We start from the raw sequence: 21,899 nt of genomic DNA on the forward strand, positions 1-21,899 counted from the left end.
GTGTGTGTGTGTGTGTGTGTGTGTGTGTGTGTGTGTGTGTGTGTGTGTGTGTGTGTGTTTGTGTGTGTGTGTCTTGTAGTAGTTTTTAAAAATATTTGTGAGATCCAGAGGAAATTGAGGAATCCTCAATTATTAAAAGATACATATATGCTTATTCTTTTCTTGTTCATTAATTTCAGTTTGAAAAGGAATTTTAGGAGTCAAAAGACCTCTTCCCTTCATGGAAAGATAATAACATCTATGGCTTGAATTAATTTAAATAAGAAATCACATTTTGAAATATAATTTAGCATGTCCTATGGTAAACAGTAAAAGAGAACTGGTATAGTAATGGTCCAGAGGCTTAAAAGATAGATAAGTAAAATAAAAAGGCATTTTAACATGGCAGTTACATTCTTGTAGAATCCTACTCTCCAAATGTATTTAATGTGCGTGAAATCTTAGTAATATACCATGCTTAGGGCAACAAGCAGAAAACCAAACTTGAGCGTTGCAGTTAAAGGAAGTACAGAGAAAATGATGATCCATTGCCATGTGTAGTTTCAGTTTTCCACCTTAATTTTATTGAGCTGGAAAGAGTGGTAACAGTAAGGAAATCAGCTTATTAGAGTTATAAACCTAGAGTTTCTCTAAGAAGAATATAAGAATTCATCAAACAAGACCATTGAAGCATCTGTGAAAACCCAGGCTTTTAGGTACATAGAATGATGATAATATCTATAAGTGTTGTTTTGAAAATCAGGTTAGAAATATATAGAAATTACCTTTCTCATAGTTACTGAATCTGAAATGTGGAAGTAATGGTACACATTTTCTTAAAATATATATATACTAGGAGAAAAACACATAAAACAGCAGATGTTGAGGTAAAAAACCCAGTTTTTTGATTGAGAAAAGTTATGAAAAAGTTTGAAGTATATTGTATCAGTTAGTTTTTGTTAGACTGTCCTATAGTAAAAAAAAAAAAACAAACTCAAAAATCTCAGTGCGATATGGTAAGTTTAAACCTGGCATTGTAGCAGCAGAGGGAAAAGATCAGGAATCCCATGATGATGACTCTTAAGCCTTTGCTTAGAAGTGGCGTATGTCACTTCCACTCACATTTCATTGCCTATAGAAGTTACATGGCCAGCCTGAAAGTTAATGAGGTGGGTATTTGTGACATGAAAACAATACAGTCTGCGGAAGCTGTACTCAGGTTAGACATTAGCCGTCCTGATTGTGAAGTAACTGAAGTCTACATCTGCCTTATATTTTAGAGTAAAGGCCACCACAGGATTACTGTACTAGCAGTTGCATGTATAGCTATCTTGAAATAGCCCAATACACACTAAAGTATTTATGGATGAAAAGACATGATATTTGCATATGGTTCAGGAAAAATAGATGTGTGTAGATACCTGTGTTTATGTGTATATATGCATGTGCTTGGGGGAAGGGTGGAAGGGCATGCATGATTGCAAGTGTGAATGGAGCAGATGATTAACCATTGGTTGATCTTGGCAAAAACTGTAGAGGAGTTCTTTGTACCATTCTTGCAACCTTTCTGTGAGTATGAAATTTAGTCATAATAAAAACTTACTCCCCACCCCCCCAAAAAAAAAGCCTATCCCAAAGAAAAACTACTACCTTTCTCCTTTATATCCACAATCCCTGGGCCCCCTCCCACCTACCTAGAAGAAGTTTTGGGGGAAAATAGGATGTATGTTATATAGCCACGGATTTAGGAATGGATAAAGGAATGAAGGTGTGAAGAATATTTAAGGAGCTGGATTGAATTCAGGTCCCATCACTTTCAGTGACCTTAGCCAAAGTACTCACTCTTTCTGCACCTCAGTTTCTTCCCCTGTGGATAATAGCACCTGCCCTGTTAGGTTCTGCCTTGTAGGATTAACACACATAAAGCACCTACAACAGTGCCTAGGACGCAGGTCATATTCATTTCATGTCAGCTACTATCCTGATAATTGTTATTGTTGTATTTACTGGGTCCTAGCTTCCCAGGTAGTGCCATGTTTCTTAAAAGTTAACACCTCTATCCTGAATAGATACCACTTCTTTCTAGCATATACATAATACTCTTTAATTCAAGTTTTTTTTTCCCCCCTTTAAGTGTGCCTAATTACCGCATAGTGCGAGTTAGTGTGATCAGACATCTTATTTTCCTAACATCTAGCTTAAGTGAGAGGATGGGGACTGTTTTTAGAGAAAGGTTAATGAATTGGGTCAGTGAGCGCTTTGAGGACTCCTGCCCTCCAAACTGGTATGACGTGGTGGAGGTAGAAGATGGATATTTGGAACATGGAATGGATCTTAGGGGGTTGAGGTAAGGTGGTGCGACTGGTGTACCAGGAAGTATGCGAAGTTTTCAAAGACAGATACCGCCTTCTTTAAAATTTTCCCTAAGTCCTGACCTGGCACTTGAAAAGGTGACACTTTTTCTTAGCCTCAGAATGCCAGTTCATTTGCTGTGTTTCAGAAGTTTGGTGATAAGGAAAAGATCCACGTTCTACGTTATTTATTCAGAAGCAACAGTAACTTTACTGTTTTTAAAAAATTGTGTCTTTTACTTAACTCTTATTGATCTGGGGGTTAACACAGTTTTCATTTTGCTTTGTTGACATAACAAAGTGTTATGTCCCTGGTCACAAGTCTAAACTATGTCTTTCTCTGTAGTGCGACTGTGCTCTGATCGGATCGGCCTCATCAAGGAGTGTATTTGCCAGTCCCCGATGTGCTACAAGCAATCCACCAAGCTGCTGGGCCTGGCTGAGCTGCTGAGGGTAGCAGGTAAGTTTTGGAGGCTGAACTGCAGAGTACGGATCTGTGTTATTCTCGACATCACCTAGACGAACGTTGGAATATGTGCTTATAGGTGTCAGAGGAGCTGCTTTTGGGCAAGGATTTGTCTTTTCTAGAAAGGTTGGCATGTTATAAAACGGTGCACCTATACTGAGCTGCTTGGACCTTCTGTTACTTAAACGAGGGCAGGCTTATTTGGGGTGCCACTAAGTGGTTTCGAGGTCAGAAACACAAGTTAGGGTCACCATTTATAACCAGAAAACTGAACATAGGACCAGCCGGCCCTACCAGTTCACCTTCAGTGTTGAAATTTGGTGTGATCTTTTTGGTCCTGAGTAATTTCTTAGAAAAATTTGTGCCTTTACTATTTGGTCAGGTGTTCACATGTGTTATTTCATTTTCTATTAAGTGGTGTTGATTGATGTATTCTTCCTATTTTACGAGGGAAATTAAAGATCAGAGAAGTTAAGTATCTAGCTCAACAGGGTTAAATAGCAGGCCATGGCTTTCAAGGAAAGTCTTTCTGACTCTACACTTCACATTTTGCACTATTCTGCTTACCAATCTTTTAATACTTCTCTTTTGTATTTGTGGCTTATCCAACGTGTATCCGACCTGATGGACATCGTCAAGTGGGTCCTCGTCTTCTTAAACAGATTTTAAATGTGCAGCTTAAATTTTTCAAATGGATCCAGCACAATTTTGTGACAGTTACCTTCCCATTTCAACTAAAAGAATAAACACGAACCCCCTGCTGACTTGAAACACTAGTTATCTGTGCTACACGTCTGTCTGTTTGCTAAGTGGTCTTCCTTTGGGACACCATCCATCTCCCAGCCCATGTGATCCCGGGAGACTTGCCAATCAAGATGCTTTGCCACAGTTGTCGGCCACAGTATTCTGTCCACCAGCCAGTTCAGGGATGACCGTGTGACTCAAACAGAACCAATCAAAATCTTTCCTGATGCTTGATATATAAACACAGGAAGACAGAGGCTCTTTCTTCCTTTCCAAATGAAAGTCATAAGGATACAACCTTGGGGATGTTGGCAGTCGTTTATCTGATCAGTTTTCTGAAAATAAATCCATTTGAAAGAGAGAAAGAAAATACCCCAATGATATACTACATGCCTCTGGATCTAATCCTGCCTAAAGAGACTTCTAACCCCAGAACTGTTTTACTTAAATTGAGATAAATTCCATTTCTAGCTTAAAAAAAAGTAAAGGGGATTTTTGTTTATTTTGAGCTTTAAAAAATGTATATTTAGTGGACACACTTATTAATGTTTAAAAATTTTTATGTATAGAACTCTTCTTCTTAAGGCTTATAGTTTTAGTAAATTTTATTGTGTCAGTTGTCCTTTTCTAGCCTATCCAAAAGCATAACACTAGCATCTTCACCTTTGGACTTGCAGCAGCCTTGGAAAGGTGCCGACACCGTGACTGGGGCCAGGCATCCTTCGTGAGGCATCGCACATGGCTGCGGAGAAATCGGGTGTGGAGTCAGGAGACTGGTCCACTCCTGACCGTCCCGTTCATTTGCTAAATGACTCAAGCTTCAGTTTCTGCATCTGGAAAATAGGAATGACACCCCCCTTGCTTCACCTGCCAGAGTATAAGAGACCCACATGAGTTAATGCATATAAAAGCACTTTGTAAACTTTGAAGCACTCTGATCATTAGGGAAGAATTTCATAAGGATCCAGTTCATAGAAACTAATGAAGGAGTCAGGGATGCCGTCTGCATTTTCCATGTACCTGCCTACTAGGATTAATTTCCATTTTTGTCTTTGTGACGTTGACGTAGAAACGGGAAGATCAGTGATCTTGGCCAACCTGCATTTATAATGGTATGAACATTCTTCTTCAGTCCTGCAGAGCACACTTATGTGGACCACATGGTGTTCAGACCTCTTTTCTTCATTGCAGCTGTTTTAGTTCTCGTATTTGGAACCATCTCAACTTGGCCACTTCTATTTCACAAACTTTAATGTGGAATCTGTATTGTAACTTCGGTGCAGTATCATTAAAAAATAAGACTCGTATCTACATTTCATTCAACATAGTGTTTTTATTGTGAGCCCCCTGAGTGCACATAATAGCTAATACGTACCTGTGACTGCTGTGTGCCAGTTCCCTTCTGTGCCCTTTTAACGTACTACCTCTTTTGCTGTGCACAACAGCCTCTTATTAGCCACATTTTACAGATGGGGAAATAGAGGCCTCAGAGAGCTGAAGTAATATCACTTTGTCAGTACTTTGGATACAGGGTTCTGTTACACACCTGCTGCCCTCTGGGGATTTAGAATCTTAGAGGTCTGCGGAAGCAGTGAATTATGCTGCATCGTGGGGTGTGATGGTAGCACATGGCTTCTGTAAACAAATGTTATAGAACTTGAAGAAAGGCAGTTCTAATATTTTGCTGGGGGTGGAGCGGTATTAAGAAAGGGATCACAGGCAGGTGACATGTACCTGAAGCTTATAGAATGTTATGGTTATTTATTGCTGTTTTACAAACCACCCCCAAACTCAGTAGCTTAAAATAACAACAGTCACGTCTCTTTCTCTCTCCCAGTTCTGGTGGTTGACTGGGCAGTTCAGGGTCCTTTATGAAATTGCAGTCAGATACGGCAGCCAGGGATGGGCTCATCTCAAAGCCTGCTTTATTCACATGTCTGGCATCTGGGCTGAGAAGATTTTTTAAAAAGCTGGGGAATGGAGTAGCTAGGGCTTTCTCTTCTCTGTGTGGTTTCTCCTTACAGTCTTTCCTTATGGTGTTCTCAGACTACCCAGATTTCTTACGTGGCTGAGGGATCCCAGAGTCAGCATCCCAACAGAAACCAGCAAAACTTCATGTCATTTTTCTATAATTTAGCTTTGGAATTTGGGTAGCTTCATTTCCATTGTGTCTCATTCACAGAAGCAGTCACACAGGCCCTCCCAAGTTCAAGGGAAATAGTTAAGTTGACAGGGCCTGGGCCATCTACTCCTGAACTGGCTTCCATGGCTGTTGGAAAAGGCCTCCATTGCTCCCTGGCTGGTGGTGCAAGGCCTCACCTCCTTGCCCCGTGGAGCTCTCCACAGGGCTTCCTGAGTGTCCTTTTAACATGGCAATTCCTGGGTTTCTCCTAGAGCAGTTGATCTACGAGAGAGCAGGGCGGATTCCGTAATGCTTTCTATGACCAATCTTGGAAGTCACACTGTTGTTTACAGCATGTTCTGTTTGTTAGAAGTAAATCACTAGTCAGCCCCCACTCAAGGGGAGAAGCATTAAGCTCCATCTTTAGAAGAGTATCAAAGAATCTGTGGACAAAATTTAAATTGTATTTCATATACTCAAGGCTTTGTCAGACCACCATTAGTATTTTCTTCAGACTAAACATCTGGATCATTTTCTTTAATAGATTTCTAGTCTGGCTATACTCCTGGCTGTTCTCCCCGAGAATTTTGTTCTGTTTGTAGGATTTTTCTAGACATCATTCTTTTCAAGCCTATTTTTCCTTATGTTTTTCCTTTTAACCATCTGCTCAGATTGCCTGATATACAAATTAACTTTATCACAATGAAACTATAAAATTTAAGTCCATTTTACTTTGTGCTTAAGTTTTTTCCCCTTTTATTTGTCATTTATGAATTATAATTAGAACATTCAAAGGGTAAAATTTTTAAATGAATAGGAAAAATATTTAAATTCCCTATTGGGAGGAAAACTTTTCCTCTACCCACTTAGATTGGAGTGGCTGGTCTGGGGGTGAATACATACATACATACATACATATATGTGTATTATTAGGGTATAGTTGATTTGCAATGTTGTGGTAGTTTCACATGTGCAGCAAAGTGATTGAGTTATACATATACATATGTTCATTCTTTTTCAGATTCTTTTCTCATATAGGCTGTCACAGAATATTGAGTAGAGTTCCTTGTGCTATACAGTAGGTCCTTGTTGGTTATCTGTCTCATATATAGTAGTGTGTTTGTGTTTATCCCAGGCTTCTGATTTATCCCTCCCGTACCATGTTTCCCCTTTGGTAGCCATAAGTTTGTTTTCGATATCTGTAAGTCTGTTTCTGTTTTGTAAATAAGTTCTTTTGTTTCCTTTTTTTAAAAATTAGATTCCACATATGAGTGATATCATATGATATTTGTTTTTCTGTGTCTGACTTCACTAAGTATGATAATCTCTAGGTCCATCCATGTTGCTGCAAATGGCATTATTTCATTCTTTATTATGGCTGAGTAATATTCCATTGTATATGTGTACCACATCTTCTTTATCCATTCCTCTGTTGATGGACATTTAGGTTGCTTCCATGTCCTGGCTATTGTAAATAGTGCTGCAGTGAACAACGGGGTGCATGTATCCTTTCAGATTATGGTTTTCTCTGGATATATGCCCAGCAGTGGGATTGCTGGGTCACATGGTAGTTCTGTTTTTAGTTTTTTAAGGAACCTCCATACTGCTCTCCATAGTGGTTGTACCAATTTACTTTTGGTCTGAGGCTGATATTAATCATTGATCACTTAGGAGACTGAGAGAGAATTCCATGATTAATAAATAGATTGGAAGGTCTAAGTGGCCATGATCTTTTCTCCTATAATCTTATAAAAATCAGTCTAATCTCTGTTTTTTTTATTTTGGAGTTAATTAGAAAGATAGTGTTAAGGAGCTCCTCTATCAATTGATACTGCCCAAATCAGTAAGTCATTTGCATGTGTTTACAGGTGAAGACCCAGAAGAAAGGCGTGGACAGGTTCTAATCCTTCTAGTAGAGCAAGCACTTCGTTTCCATGACTACAAAGCTGCCAGTGTGCATTGTCAGGAGCTGATGGCCACAGGTGAAGTAGATAACTAAATACTTTGCTCATGTCCTCTTTATGTGGTGAATAATGGAAGAGGTCTGTTTTGAAATTAGTTGCCTAATCGGTAAGCCAACCACATTGTGTTCGTAAGCCTTGAGAAATGTTTTGTGAGTGCTGATAAGTATGTATTCCATGTGCTGTATATTAATATACATACTTTAATGGGCTCAAGGGTTATATTTTATCTGAGATATGGTTGCTTTCCATTCCAGATTAAAAACAGGCTCATAATTTTAATAACAATTTTAAAATATTTTAATGCCTTTTTATGTATTTGTCATATAAAAGAAAATTTAAAAAATTTCAAGTATCTATAATTTGTGACTAAATTGTCAGTATTTCTATTCTTTAATTTTTTTAAGAGATAGCATAATGCTTTTCAAATTAATGTTGAGTAATTGGGAAGTAGTTCGCAACCCTAAAACTTTCCATATTGAAATTATAACTCAAGTCTCTGGAGGATAAGCAGGTTATATTGTGGAATAATTTCTCTATTAAAGAATACATTCCCCAGAGGGGTAGGAAGTGATGTTGTCTTATTACAGGCTCTGTGCTAAATGGTCTGCTTTTTGTAGCTGTGTCTGACTGTGTGAAAACTCAAGCACATCCGTTTACCCGTTGTCTGTGCATTCCTAGTGAGTGGTTATAAATGCACTGCTTCACTTCATAGTAACTCCTGGAGCTGTGCACTGATGATAGGTATACTTTCTGTATGTATACTGTTAAAGGAAAAAAATATTCTGACACTTCTTACAAATGGTAAGGAAGACTTTATTCATGAATTTTGCAGTGGGGGAGAGAGAACAGGCTTAACTCCAAATACAGAAAAGGCAGCTGGGAATTTACCACTGAGGAGCAGGTTGAGGGGTCAACAATGGGTGAAAAGTGACAGCGAAGAGACATCAAGAGTAGGGGGATTGGTACTAAACCAACTTAACAGGATTCTTACTGATGGCAGGCCGGGGTGATCAGATACCAAGGGTGAGAGATTCTCTCTGAACTAACTTGGCAGGATTCTTGATAAAACTGGGTTATACGGGTTCAGCAAGGACTGGGCCAAGGTATAGGCCTCCTTGAGAAGAGGGCTCAGAGAAGCCTGAATAAAGTTTTGTCAAGGAGAGAGTCTGGCAACACATCTATGAAAATGTTGAAAACTCTGGGGAAAAGCTCAACGCTTTATAACCTCAGCATTAGAAAACTAGTTTCCCGAAAGAACTGTGTTCTGTAATATTAACCTAGTGATTTTGCAACATTAGGTTCAGAATAATTATGGTATTCTGGATAATCATTGTTGTCTTAATTTATTACTGCTTACTTGGAGAGCTTTGTAATAATTTTATTCCTATAAGGATGGTACCTGTAATTTTGACTAATTTTGACTCTGTATATTTAGAAAAAAGGCCTGCTTTCTAACTGGAATGCCTTCAAATAAGAATAAAAGTGCATTTTAAGAATTCACAGTATAAGCTTGCATAGGATAAAACTCTGCTGGTTTCAGGGGCTGACTGTATTTTTGACACTGTCCTTGGATCTCTATCTTTATAAAGTGAATGATTCTGTGTAGCTCTCTATAATAATTTCTCTTTATCTAGGCTTTGCAGTATATAAATACAGCTTTTAAATACAGGTTGTTTTTAAATAAAGATTGTTCAGTTCTTCTAACAACCTAATGAAGGAGGAATTATTATTATTATTGTTTTTTAGTGGTGAAGGATGTGTGGCACTTGGAACTTTCTCAAGCTCACACAAGTACTTGAACCATACCCTCAAGTCTTTTTGAATTCAGATACCCGGTCTTTTACTCAACATCAAAGCTCAGTAGATTATTTGTAGCCTTGTCAGGGAATCTAAAATTTAACATAGTTTATCAGAAGAATTTGTCTGGAGCAGCACTGAACTTTCTAGACAATGAACTCACCTAATCTTTCTTTTCTAGTTTCAGATCCTTATGTGCTTCTGCTTATATAATAGTATGCATCACTAATGACTGACTTTGCTTTGGTAACATAAGACCTAAGCAGAAAGCCGTTTCTCATGTTAGATTAAAGATTTTTTCTTGTAGTGAAAATCAGTTTGTTTTTTCTTGCCCTTTTTTCAGGTTATTCTAAAAGTTGGGATGTTTGTAGCCAGTTAGGACAATCAGAAGGTTACCAGGACTTGGCCACTCGTCAAGAGCTCGTGGCTTTTGCTTTGACACATTGCCCTGCTAGCAGCATTGAAGTTCTTTTGGCTGCCAGCAGCTCTCTGAAGACAGAAGTAAGTGTTCCCAATAAAGTAAGTGCTCCCGAACTGTATGAAGTATATTTTGTTGAGTCTGTGGATTTGGGATTTGTGCTCTTTCTTTTTCAGCAATATGAAAATTTTAATTTATGGAAAAAAAATAGTCTGTCACTTATATGAAAAGGGACTCGAAGATATTAGGATATAAATTAGTGTTGTTGGCTTTATTACAGTAAAGAAGAAAGGGTACAGGTATGAGAAAAGAAGAAAGTATATTAGGAAATAAATTATCGAATATAATGGGGAAAGTTAGTGCTGTCAAGAATAAAACATGTAAGAAGTGGTCCTGTACAATATACTTGAAACCATGTGAGTTAAAACCAGTGATGGTACCATCCCCTTAGAAGTCCTTTGGAAATGGCAGGATATGGGCTTTGGCTAGAGAGAAGCTGAATTTCCTAAAATTCACAGGCTAAATCTGTGTCAGGGAGGATGGTGCTCTGGTATGGAAATACGGTACTGTTAAATATGTGAAGAGGGCTTCCCTGGTGGCGCAGTGGTTGAGAGTCCGCCTGCCGATGCAGGGGACACGGGTTCGTGCCCCGGTCCGGGAAGATCCCACATGCCGCGGAGCGGCTGGGCCCGTGAGCCATGGCCGCTGAGCCTGCGCGTCCGGAGCCTGTGCTCCGCAACGGGAGAGGCCACAGCAGTGAGAGGCCCACGTACCACAAAAATATATATATATATATGTGAAGAGATTCTGGAAATCACATTTTCATCTCATGGTCATTTATTACATTGTATATCAGGTTTCTCACACTTGATTCTGATCCTGAAACTGTGGTTGCATCCTTGTGAAGGTGTTCATGGAGTCCCACAGTAAGCCTGTTACCACAAAGTAGTCATTAGGAAATAGTGTTTTTGTTTTTTTTTTTCCTCAAAAGAGTACTTTTTAAATTTAAAGCCTACATTGTAAAATGAGGCAAATTTAAAAACAGTTGTTCTTTTTTCAGATTCTTTATCAAAGAGTGAATTTCCAAATCCATCCAGAAGGAGGAGAGACTATCAGTGTGTCACCATTGATGAGTAAAGTGCTACAAGAGGTGAGTCAGGGTGAGAGGGGGCAGTGTGAAAGGTGGTTGTGAGAGGAATGAAACGGTCACCCTACTGTGTGTGTGTGTGTGTGAAGACTGTTCTTTTAAACTTTTTTTGTGTGTGAAATGTAACATATAGAAAAATACACAAAACAAAGTTGTCCAAGTATCATAAAGTATCATAAAGAAATCATCCATGAAACCATCACACAGATGAAGAAATAGCTCACGACAGGCCTTCCACAGGTCCCCTTCATGCCCTTCTAATCTCTCTCCTTCCAGAGATCCTGACTCATCCCAATAACTAGATCCATGTGTGTTTTGTTCTTGTTTTAAAACAACTTTAAAACCTATCACACCCCTCCCAGTATGATAGTTTAATTTTACCTGTTTTTGTACTTTATGGAAATAGTTACACTCAACATTATGTCTGTGAGACCCGTCCATGCTATTATATGTGTTGTAGTTGACTCATTGTTACTGCTGTATAGAAATTTATCGCTATATGCATATATTCCAGTTTATCCTTTCTAATGTTGACTGACATTGGTTTGTTTTCCGTTTTGGTTACTAAAAATAATGCTGCGTCATCATTCTGTACGTGTTTCTAGTGCACACGTGCAGACCTTTCTCTCTGGCATGGACCTACCTAGCGCTGGAAGTCTGCGTTATTAGATAAATGTGTACGTTCAACCTCAGTCGATAATCCCAAATAAGTCTCTAAAGGGGTTTCACCGTTGCACTCTCAACAGCAGTGTCTGGGTTGCCGTTTGCTCCAGTCCAGCACTTGGCACGGGTGGTTTTCTCATTTTTGCCTGTTCTCTTAAGTGCTCAGTGATATCTACTCTCTTAAGTGTTCAGTGATAGCTTTTTGTGATTTGATTTGCATTTTCCTGATTACTAATGAGATGGGCTTATCTCAGGAGAGGTCCTCTTTAGTGAGGTTCCTATTCAGTTCTCTTGTCCATTTTAATTGAATTTTAATCCCTTTTCCCTTTCCTCATTGAAATTCTTATGAATAAAACTTGTCTGGACCCATTAAGCAAGTATGAGCCTCAGGAGAGTTCACCCTGGGAGAGGAAGGAGGAAGCATGTACTCACTGAGACCTCCCTCTTGTGGGTCAGCCTTTGCTCTATGGAATTTAACTTCTTATGACTATTTGTAGCAACATAGGATTGGCACTTTTTTAGGTCAAAGACAGTAGCTATTTCTAATATTCTAACTAGATAAATTTAGAGGTGATAATCCTCTTTATAGATTGGTTCCCACAGGATTCCTTTAAATGGTAAGCTTCACTTTCAAAGTGTAGAATGTCATTCATTTTTCTAGTAACTATTTTGGAAGACATCTGTTGTGATAAGTGAGCTACACTTAATCTCCTTTTTTTTGTCTTTGTGTTTTTTGTTTGTTTGTTTGCCTTATATTTCCATACATTGATTTTATTTTTAATTTTTAAATTTTTTTGAGATATAGTTGATGTACAATATTATGTAATATAAGGCAAAAAATAGTGATTCACAATTTTTAAAGGTTATACTCTATTTATAGTTATTATTAAATATTGGCTATACTCCCAGTGCTATACAGTATAGCTTTGTAGCTTATTTATTTTATACCTAATAGTTAGTACCTCTTAATCCATTACCTCTATATTCCCCTCCCTCTGCTCTCTCCTCACTCATAACCACTAGTTTCTTCTCTATACCTGTGAGTCTGTTTCCTTTTTTTATATTTATTAGTTTGTTGTATTTTTTAGATTCCACATATAAGTGATATCATGCAGTATTTGTCCTTCTCTGACTTATTTCATTTAGCATAATGCCCTCCAAGTCCATCCATGTTGTTGCAAATGGCAGAATTCCATTCCTTTTTATGACTGAGTAGTATCCATTGTGTGTGTGTGTGTGAGGTGTACACACCACATCTTCTTTATAAATTGGCTGTATTCATCTTGCTGAACTCATCTGTAGTTGTATACTGTGTAGTTACTTTTAGAACTCTGGTACAAAGCTTCAATTGTGGAATTTATCAATAGAGTTAAGGAATAGTTAGCTTTGCCTACAGTGGAATATGTACAATTAGTTCATTTCCATAATTCTTTCTTTTATACTAAAATTCAGTTTGACAAACATTTATTGAATACACATGTATATCCCCAGTTCAGTGCTAAGTGATCTCAGGATCTCAAAGAAGTTTGTAATGTGATTTTTGGCCCTTAAGGGTTTTTCTCCTATTCCTCCTGTAGTGATGACTCCAGGAGAGCACTGACCAATAGAATTTTCTACAGTGAGGGAAATATTCTGTATCTCCACCGTCCAGTGTGGTAGCCACTGGTCACATGTAGCTATTGAGTACATGGAATAAAGGTCGTGCAACTAAGGAATCAAATTTTAAATTTTGTTTGATTTTATTTCTGTTAATTTTACTAGCCACACAGGCTACTGGGTACCAGATTGGACATCACAGTTCTAGAAGGTGAGCTATTCAGAGGAGGATTGTGTTCTGCAGTCAACACTGCAGATACTTTTTTTGGTTACTGTTGTTACACTGTCTTTGAAGGGAAGTCATAGCATTTTCCAGGGTCCTGGAGTGGTATAGGTGTATTTTGTCCTTTGGCGTGTTTTGACTTGTTGTATTGATTAGTTTCTGTTCGGTTTTCTCTTATTGGATATGAAAGCACGTTAAATTCTATGGTGTTTTCTCCATGGGATTCAAAACAGTTCTTATATTGGGGAGTTGGCAAATTTTACTATTTTTCAAGGTCCAATGGAAGACCTGCTTTTCATGAGATCTTTATCCCCATTTTTGTACCTTTTGAACCCCTGATCCTTCCCCACTTGTTCAGCCGTATCACCCACTGTCTCCACAGCCTCCTCTCTTTTCATGCCTTCCAAACACGTGCTGTGTTCCAGTCACGCTGAAGTTACCCCGTTCTCTGAGTAGGCTCTCTCGCAGCTTTGGTGTTATCTAGGGCTCTTTGCCTGTCCTGCCCTTCTTGTCTTGTGCTCTTGTCATCTTCCTGCCCTCCTGATCCCATCTAAGCTGTCGTTTTCTTTATCAAGCTTTCCTTGAGTCCCCATTGTTCCCTCTCCCGTATCCCCCAAGCATCTCGCATCATCGTATCAGCACGTGTGTGGTACGGTTTGGTCTGTGCGGCAACTGGAAGCATGTCATTTACCTTTGTGCTCTCTCCATGGACTGCTTGTCACAGAGTGACTGCCTCGTAAATGTTTAGTAAAGCTAAGTTGGAAACTCCCACTGCAAAAAGATTAGTGTGTGGTAAAAATAAATTAGAAAGTAGATTTTAGCCTAAAAATATAGGGAATTTCCAGTTTAACTCATACGTGTGTGCTCTGGTTGCTATTGAGGTCCTGTTGTATTTTGGCCACTGTAAGGGGCAGTATCATTTCTCTGTTTAGTAGAGAATTGCACCATTTTTTGCTGAGTTCAGCTCCATAAGCTTATTCTGAATCCCCATCCTTCTTTATAGAATCCATGAAAAGCCTTTTGTGGCTTTTGGGTTTCCTATTTTCTGCTTCTCTGATGAATTAGAAAGTGTCAGCCCGGCCCCTTGGTAGCCTCTTTGGAGTAGAGCCTGCTGTGTCACCAAAAGTGGGCACATACTGCTCCATTAAGATTTCTTCAGTAAATGTAGGAGACCGCCAGCAGTCCTCCACAGGATCCATTTAGCGAGGAAAAGGAATGCTTCCAAAATGATTGTCTGTTTTGGTCTTTTTTTTTTTTTTTTTTTCAGCTCCTTAAAAGCTTTCCGGTCTTCCTTTTTCCTCTTCCAACAAGCTGTAATAGATCTAGGCCTCATGAAGTGCTAATCCAAGCCCTCAGTGAACACATGATGGCTTTGATTCATGAAGCACATTTCAGAATATTATAGCTACTATTATTAGATGGAACTGCAGTGCTTAGCCGTAAGATGCCGTGTGTTACACATTAACAGTAGATGTAATAACCACGTTAAATTATAACTCATAAATGAGAGCTGACTGTATATGTAATCTGCTTAATGCCCAAGACTTTCATTACTCAGTTGTGAAAATAATGATTTTTACTTAAGTATTCAAGCAAAGAAAAGATGTTAAGTGCTGTCCTGTTGCATTTGCATTAGTACAAGTGCAGCATACAAGTTCTAAGGTATTGGCTGTTGTCCCGGTGAACAAGATATTTGCTTTTAAATAGAACAAAGTACATAATTTGTGAATAACTACCAAATCAAAGATTTCTAGTTTCTTATTAATGTTGGTCATTATGTTTTTTTTAGGTGTAACAGTATTCCACCACTTAGAGTGTATTAACATTTTGTTTAGTTAGTATTAGTTATATCACGTAGCCAATAGTGTTTTCCCCAGATAAATCTAATTAGAGTTGGAAATGGTTAATATACAAGGTTCCCATTAAAAAATCATTTTCACTGTGGGAATTCTTGTTATGAACATCTTAAGTGGCTACAGATTTATACAAGTGGACTAATTAATGTTTAGAATTGAGGCATGGGCTAAGCATACAGCTATTTTGAATTTATAAATGGATTATTTAGAAATACTGAAATAAAAACAAGCAAATGACAGTTGTATTTCAGTACCACGGACAACCCTTTCTTTTCCCCTTCAGCAGTTGATGGACGTTTAAGTTGTTTGCACTCTTTAGCTATCATGAATAATGCTGCTGTGAACACCGGTGTACAAGTCTTTGTATGGAAATATGTTTTGATTTCTCATGTAGGTATCTGGGAGTGGAACTGAAGGATTGTATGGTGTATATGTGTTAAATATTGGAAGAAATTGCCAAATTGTTTTCCAAAGTGGCTGCACCAGGAAGTATTAAGGTTCCAGTTTCTTCGTATCCTTGCTAACATTCTCGACTGGCTTTTTGCTTAAAGCAACTCTTGTAGGCGTGTGTGGTATCTCATTATCATTTTGGTATGTGTTTCCAAATAACTAATGATAATGAGCATATTTTCATGTGCTTATTGGCCATTTCTGTACCTTCTTTGGTGAAATGGCTATAAATATATTCCCCATTTTTTAACTGTGTTATTTGTCATCTCCTTACTAAGTCGTAAGAGTTTTTGCTGTTGTTTTTAAACTCTTGGATACAAGCTGTTGGACGTGTGATTTGAAAATATTTTTCTCTCAGTGTGTGGTTTGACTTTTTACTTTAACGGTGACTTCTGACTTTCTTAACGGTGACTTTTGAAGTGCAAAAGCTTTTAATATTGCTGAAGTCCAGTTTATTAACATTTTCTTTTATTGCTTGTGCTTTTGGTGTTGTATCTAAGAAATCTGTGCCTAACTTAAGGTTGTGAAGATTTACTCCTGTGCTTTTTTCCTAAGAGTTTTATAGTTTTAGCTTTTATATTTATTGATAAATAAGTAATAATGAACCACTTTTTGTATGAGGTCAAAGTATAGGCTTGAGGAATGGCCACATACAGAAAGATGAGTTAGAACTTTACCTCATATCATAAACAAAGATGCACTTGATCGCATCATATTTGTTTTTTCTTTTATGTGACATCTTGTTCTTTCTTAAAGGATTTTCAATCTTATATTGCAAAAGGTACACATTAATATTATGAAGTTTAAAATGATTTCATCTGAAGTGGATTTTTGTTAAAATTATTGCCTTAGTAATTTTCATTTTTCCAGATGTTTTGAAATTTTGGTTTGCAAGCTTGTTTTGAGCCCTACCATTCAGTTTAATTTTTTTTGGCCATGCAGCGCGGCATGTGAGATCTTAGTTCCCTGACCAGAGATTGAACCCGTGTACCCCTGCAGTGGAATCAATGAGTCTTAACCACTGGACCGCCAGGGAAGTCCTCATTCAGTTTAATCTTTATTTCCCTAGACCCTCCTTAAGGATTGGGTGGTTTCGTCTTATCTAATCCCTTGGTGCTTCAGTCCAGAACCACATCCTAGAGTAGCTTTTCACTTGGGACTCCCTCCCCCTGTACTAGTGAGGATGTGAGAAATACAGATGTGGAGCCAGTGATGGTTTTGCCCAGTTCTTTTGGGCTCTGATTCAAGTTCTCTGCCTCCATCGGCCCACAGCTTCATGAAATAAATATAAATGCATAACCCCAGGCAGTGAGCCAGGATGAAGTTCTCCGTCTTACAGGAAATCCTTTTAATTCCCAGTTCTTCTCTGAGGAGGAGGGCCTGGCGGCCATTGCCAGCATCTGAATTTTGAGCCCCCAAGTGTTGAACTCTATAAAGTTGAGTGTCTTTTGCCTCTTCTTTCTATTATTCTCAGTATTTTGGAGCATGGTGAACATATTGCAACATAATTCATGACTCCATCTTGACTGGAATGTGTAATGTTTTCTTTAATTACAAATATAGTACCGGCTTCTATTTTAACAATCCGCTTATAGGGATTGTTAGGAATTCAGATAATATAGGAGTTCAGATAATCAGTATTATCTGGCATACTTTATTTCTTGAAAGTAGAAAAAAAAGATATGTGAAACACTTATGAAAAAATACTGACATTTGTTAATTTTTGATAAGACGTACATGTGTATTTGTGGTAACTTTGGTCTTTCTGATTTTTTTGAAATATAAAAATAATCAATAATACATTGATATGTAAGCTCTCTTTCTTCTCTCTCAGTTCTTTCTCTCTCCCCATTCTATGTATCCCACTGCTCAGAGGTAAACATTTTAAAGTTTATATATATCTTTCCAGACTCTTTCTGAGCATAGACAGATTTTCTATATAGCTCTCCTCTGTCTCCTGGAGGACTATTATTTTATTTTTTAAACTAAAATGGGTTTGTACTGCATATATTATTTTGAAGCTTGCTTTTTTTCATATAATGATATGTGTCACGGACATCTGCCCTTGTCATTGCATATAGACCATTTATGTCATGGTGTAACAGTGGTCACTGGATATGTATGTACCATAATTTATTTATCTTTTCCTTTGCTTTTCAACTTTTGGATTGTGCCCAGTTTTCCTTTATTTTGGACTGAACTGCACTGAGCATTTTATGTACACATCTTTGCATATTCATGCTAGTATTGCCCTGGGATAAAATGGGAGAAATGGGCTCCTGAGAGAGACAGTTTCCTGTTTCTTGTGGTCTGTCCTCCATAACTTTGTGTAAGTGCTGATTAAAAAATTGGGCATGGAAAAAGAAAATAAAAATATACTCCATATACCTCTGTTTTTCCTAACTACAGTTCTCTTAATCTGGATCCAAGAATGCTAGAAGATTCAAAAAGGATTCAGTCCCTAAAGCCCCTGAAATAGTGTGTCAAATTTGTTGTGTTAGTATATGTCTGTTTGTGGCTTTGTGTGTTCATGTATGTACACATGCATGTGCATTCAGTTTTCTGGGGAAAGCAGTTATAGCTTTCATTAGAAATGTATAGGGGGCTATGACTCCCAAAGATGAGAACGTCTAAATTGTAGCCTGGCCTGTTAATTAGCAGATGAACTGAAGCAGAGTCAGACTTTAGAGTGATTTACAACACGGGGTATTTTTCTACTGCTGCTTCTCATAAATAGTTCCAGAAGTAGTATCACCAGTAATAAGGGTTGCATTCTTAATATTTCGAATTCAGGATGAAATTTGCTATAAGTAAGTGTTAGGTGCAGGGAAGTACTTTGGATTATTTGCAGATATGTTGGAGTAGAGAGGGTAGGGGCTGAGCTGAGTTTGAACTCTATTTGGGATCCTTACCTAGGTTATGGGTACCACCAGCTCAGTTCTCAGTTGGCAAACAGGTTTCCCAGAAATTAACCCTCAAATTACCAGATACCAGAGAGAGCAGCTCCTAAATAGATTACTATAGTAATTGATCAACGAGAATTGTTTCTGTAAGCCACGCTTGATGTATGGAACTGTCCTTGTTCTTGTGAACCTGTTTGGTTATGTTGTCTATTGTAGGACTTGAAAAATATTATTAGTGCTTAGGAGGTTAACCTTTGAGCTGTGTAACACTTGACATTAATGAGATTTCATGTTAAATTTTATGCTGGGAGTTGTTGACTTGGTTTGGGGGATTGATCTGTTTCTGCTGTTATACACTGTAAATTAATTAGCAGTGTGCAACTATGAATATAAAAACTGCCAGTAGTAATCATTTCAGGAGTAGATTTTGCCTAACCTCTTTTTGCTTTCCCTGTTACATGGAGTTGAAAGAAAACTGCTTTCCTCATTAATGCCTCTGGTTACACTATAATCTTGGTAGACTGCCCCCAAATTAAATGCTTCTTCTGCAGTCTAAATGAGCCTTTTATTTTACTTTCTCTTTTATAATTCTTATAAGGGAGGAATCTCTCACAGAAAATCCTTTTATCATGTACATTTCTGTGCATTGGAATTTCATTTATCTTCTGAAACGAACTTTTCAGTTTCCAGGTTTAAAACTTTCTGTCTTGAGTTAGCCAATCCATATGAACAGAGTAAATTTTAGGTTTATTTTATGAAATGGAATAATTGTTTTATAGCCTGCTGTGTCACCAAAAGTGGTCATGGGAAACAGAGGTTTAAAAAAATTTTTTTAATTGAGATACACTCGACATACATTATTGTGTAAATTTAAGGTGTGTAATACATTGATTTGATATATTAATATTGCAGTATAGTTGCCATTGTAGCATTAGCTGACACCTCTGTTGCATCACATAACTATCATTTCTTCTAGTGCTGGGACACAATTCTTTTTCATGTTAAAAAATTAGAAAATCTTTTGAGAAAACTTAACCAACAGCAAAGTAGGTAAACTGTAAGTATTGGTTAATACAGCTTAAATACATTAGCAGTAAGAATAAAATTCAAATGCTTTTCTAGAAATTATTAAGGATCCTAACATGATGTAGTCATTTGCTTTTGCTGCTATAATATATTACTATAATTTAGCAGCTGTAAAACAATGCACATTGATTCCTTATCATTTCCATAGGACAGAAAGCGGGCAGGCTTGGGTGGGTTTCTGCTTAGAGTCTCAGCCAAAATCAAGGTGCCGGCAGGGCCGTGTTGTTTTCTGGAGGCTCTAGAGGAGAATTTGTTTCCATGCTCATTCATGTTGTTGACAGAATTTCATTCCTTGTGTTTGTAAGACTGAGGTCCTCATTGCCTTGCTGTCTGTTTGCTGAAGTTTCTTCTCAGCTTCTAGATGCTTCTTGCATTCTTTAGCTTATGGCCCCCTCGCTCCATCTTCAACGCCAGCAATGACAGGTTGAATCCCCTCATGCTTCACATCTGTCCTGCCTCTTCCCCCCATGGCATCTCTGTGACCCTAGCTGGGAAAGGTTCTCTGCCTTAAAGGCTCACGTGATTAGGTTAGTTCCACTCAGATAATTCAAGATTATCTCTTCACCTCAAGGTCTGTGTTCTTAATCATATCTGCAGAGGCCCTTTGCCATGTAATGTAATATACTTGCAGGTTCCAGGGATTAGGATATAGACATTTTTGGGGGGCCATAATTCTACCAACCAGATATAGCAACTGTCAGGTTGGTCTAAAATGGTGAATTTGTCCTAAGTGTTTGTGTGATGATGTCTTGGTAATTATTGAGTGATTACATGATTTATCATTTTTTATTACTTAAATAACATATTAAGGAATGATGTGGTATAAACCTAAATAGCCAAATTAAACTATTCTTCTATTATTGACAAGAAAGCTATTTAAATTGCAAGACTAGACCTTAATTTTTCTTTCCTTTAACTGGGATACGACAGAAAAAATAAGTAGGAATAGACAGATACTAAACCAAAAACTTGGCTTTTGTAGAACAAATTTATCTTTCTTTGATCAAAAGCAGATGTAGTTGCTGTCATTTCTGTTTAAACAGATGTTAATGTGTTGGCATTTTTCTCCACATGGAATCTCTTGGGTTAGTAAATGGAGAGTTCGAATTTTAGCTGATTGCTTCAAGATTGGCAGGAGGTTCCACATTATAAACCTTTTAAATACTAATAATGATCCACTTGTTTACGTGATAAACAAAATACCTTTCCACATTTAAGGGTGGATCATCTGAATCTTCTAAGTTTGTCTGGGTCACGGTAGCATTGTTCAAATGAATATTTCTTAATTAATCTAAATAATAAATACTTTAACATGTCTTGTCAAAGAAACAAGCATGAGTATCTCATTGGAGGATATTATATTGGTAAAAAAATGATGAACCCATTCTTTGCCTTATAAATATTTCTTTGACTAATGCACTAAGATGTATTTTCCTTTACTGAACTTTCTTTTGTAAATGATTCGAGGAGGTACAATGTGCTAATAGTGCTTTTGTTTCACATTTTTTTGTTACTGGCAAAGATGGATTTGTAGATCTATTTGTCTTCATGTCTGATAATTTTAAGTAGTCACATTATCACTCTCTGCTCTGTTCTTGTGACTTCCCACGTTTTTGCTCTTGCCGTTTTCTTTTTTTTTTAACATAGGATGAAGTAAGTGTCCCAGGCAGCAACTCAGCTGACCTGTTCCACTGGACCACTGCTACCACCATGAAAGTCCTTTCCAACACCACGACCACCACCAGGGCTGTGCTGCAGGCCGTCAGCGATGGGCAGTGGTGGAAGAAGTCATTGAGTTACCTTCGACCCCTTCAAGTAAGCAATGCATCTTGATTTTTTAATTCAATTGGTGTGGTTTATATCAGTTCATTAGCATGCTCTTCAGTTGGTTTCACTGTTGTTACAGCTTTATCTTCTTTGGATTATTAAAATAATCTCTTAAGAAATCTAGGCCTCGCATCAGATAGGGAATGAGTAATTGATTTTATGGAATGTAATATACTACCATACAATATTTGCAAAAGACAGCAATACGGATTTAAGTACGGCTTGGTTTATATGTCAGAATTGAAGTTTACTGGGATGAAAAGGAAAATGATGTTTATCAAGGCTCTCTCTCTTTTGCTATTTTTCT

General features: G+C 37.7%; 1 protein-coding gene across 1 annotated transcript in view; it reads left to right on the forward strand.

The window, feature by feature from the left end:
* The window catches only part of LOC113616595 (neuroblastoma-amplified sequence-like), a gene marked incomplete at its 5' end in the record, with an annotated part of 52,485 nt that extends 30,862 nt beyond the window's left edge, over nt 1–21,623 (forward strand). The window contains 5 exons of the mRNA XM_027100008.1: nt 2,677–2,790; nt 7,531–7,644; nt 9,767–9,924; nt 10,902–10,991; nt 21,413–21,623. Coding sequence (XP_026955809.1) covers nt 2,677–2,790; nt 7,531–7,644; nt 9,767–9,924; nt 10,902–10,991; nt 21,413–21,598 — 662 coding nt within the window. The remainder of the gene's footprint in view (nt 1–2,676; nt 2,791–7,530; nt 7,645–9,766; nt 9,925–10,901; nt 10,992–21,412) is intronic.
* Between the last annotated feature and the right edge of the window lie 276 nt (nt 21,624–21,899).

This window comes from Aethalodelphis obliquidens, unplaced genomic scaffold (genome assembly GCF_003676395.1).
Source record: "Aethalodelphis obliquidens isolate GAN/ISIS:26980383/991018 unplaced genomic scaffold, ASM367639v1 scaffold216, whole genome shotgun sequence".
Lineage (NCBI taxonomy): Eukaryota > Metazoa > Chordata > Mammalia > Artiodactyla > Delphinidae > Aethalodelphis > Aethalodelphis obliquidens.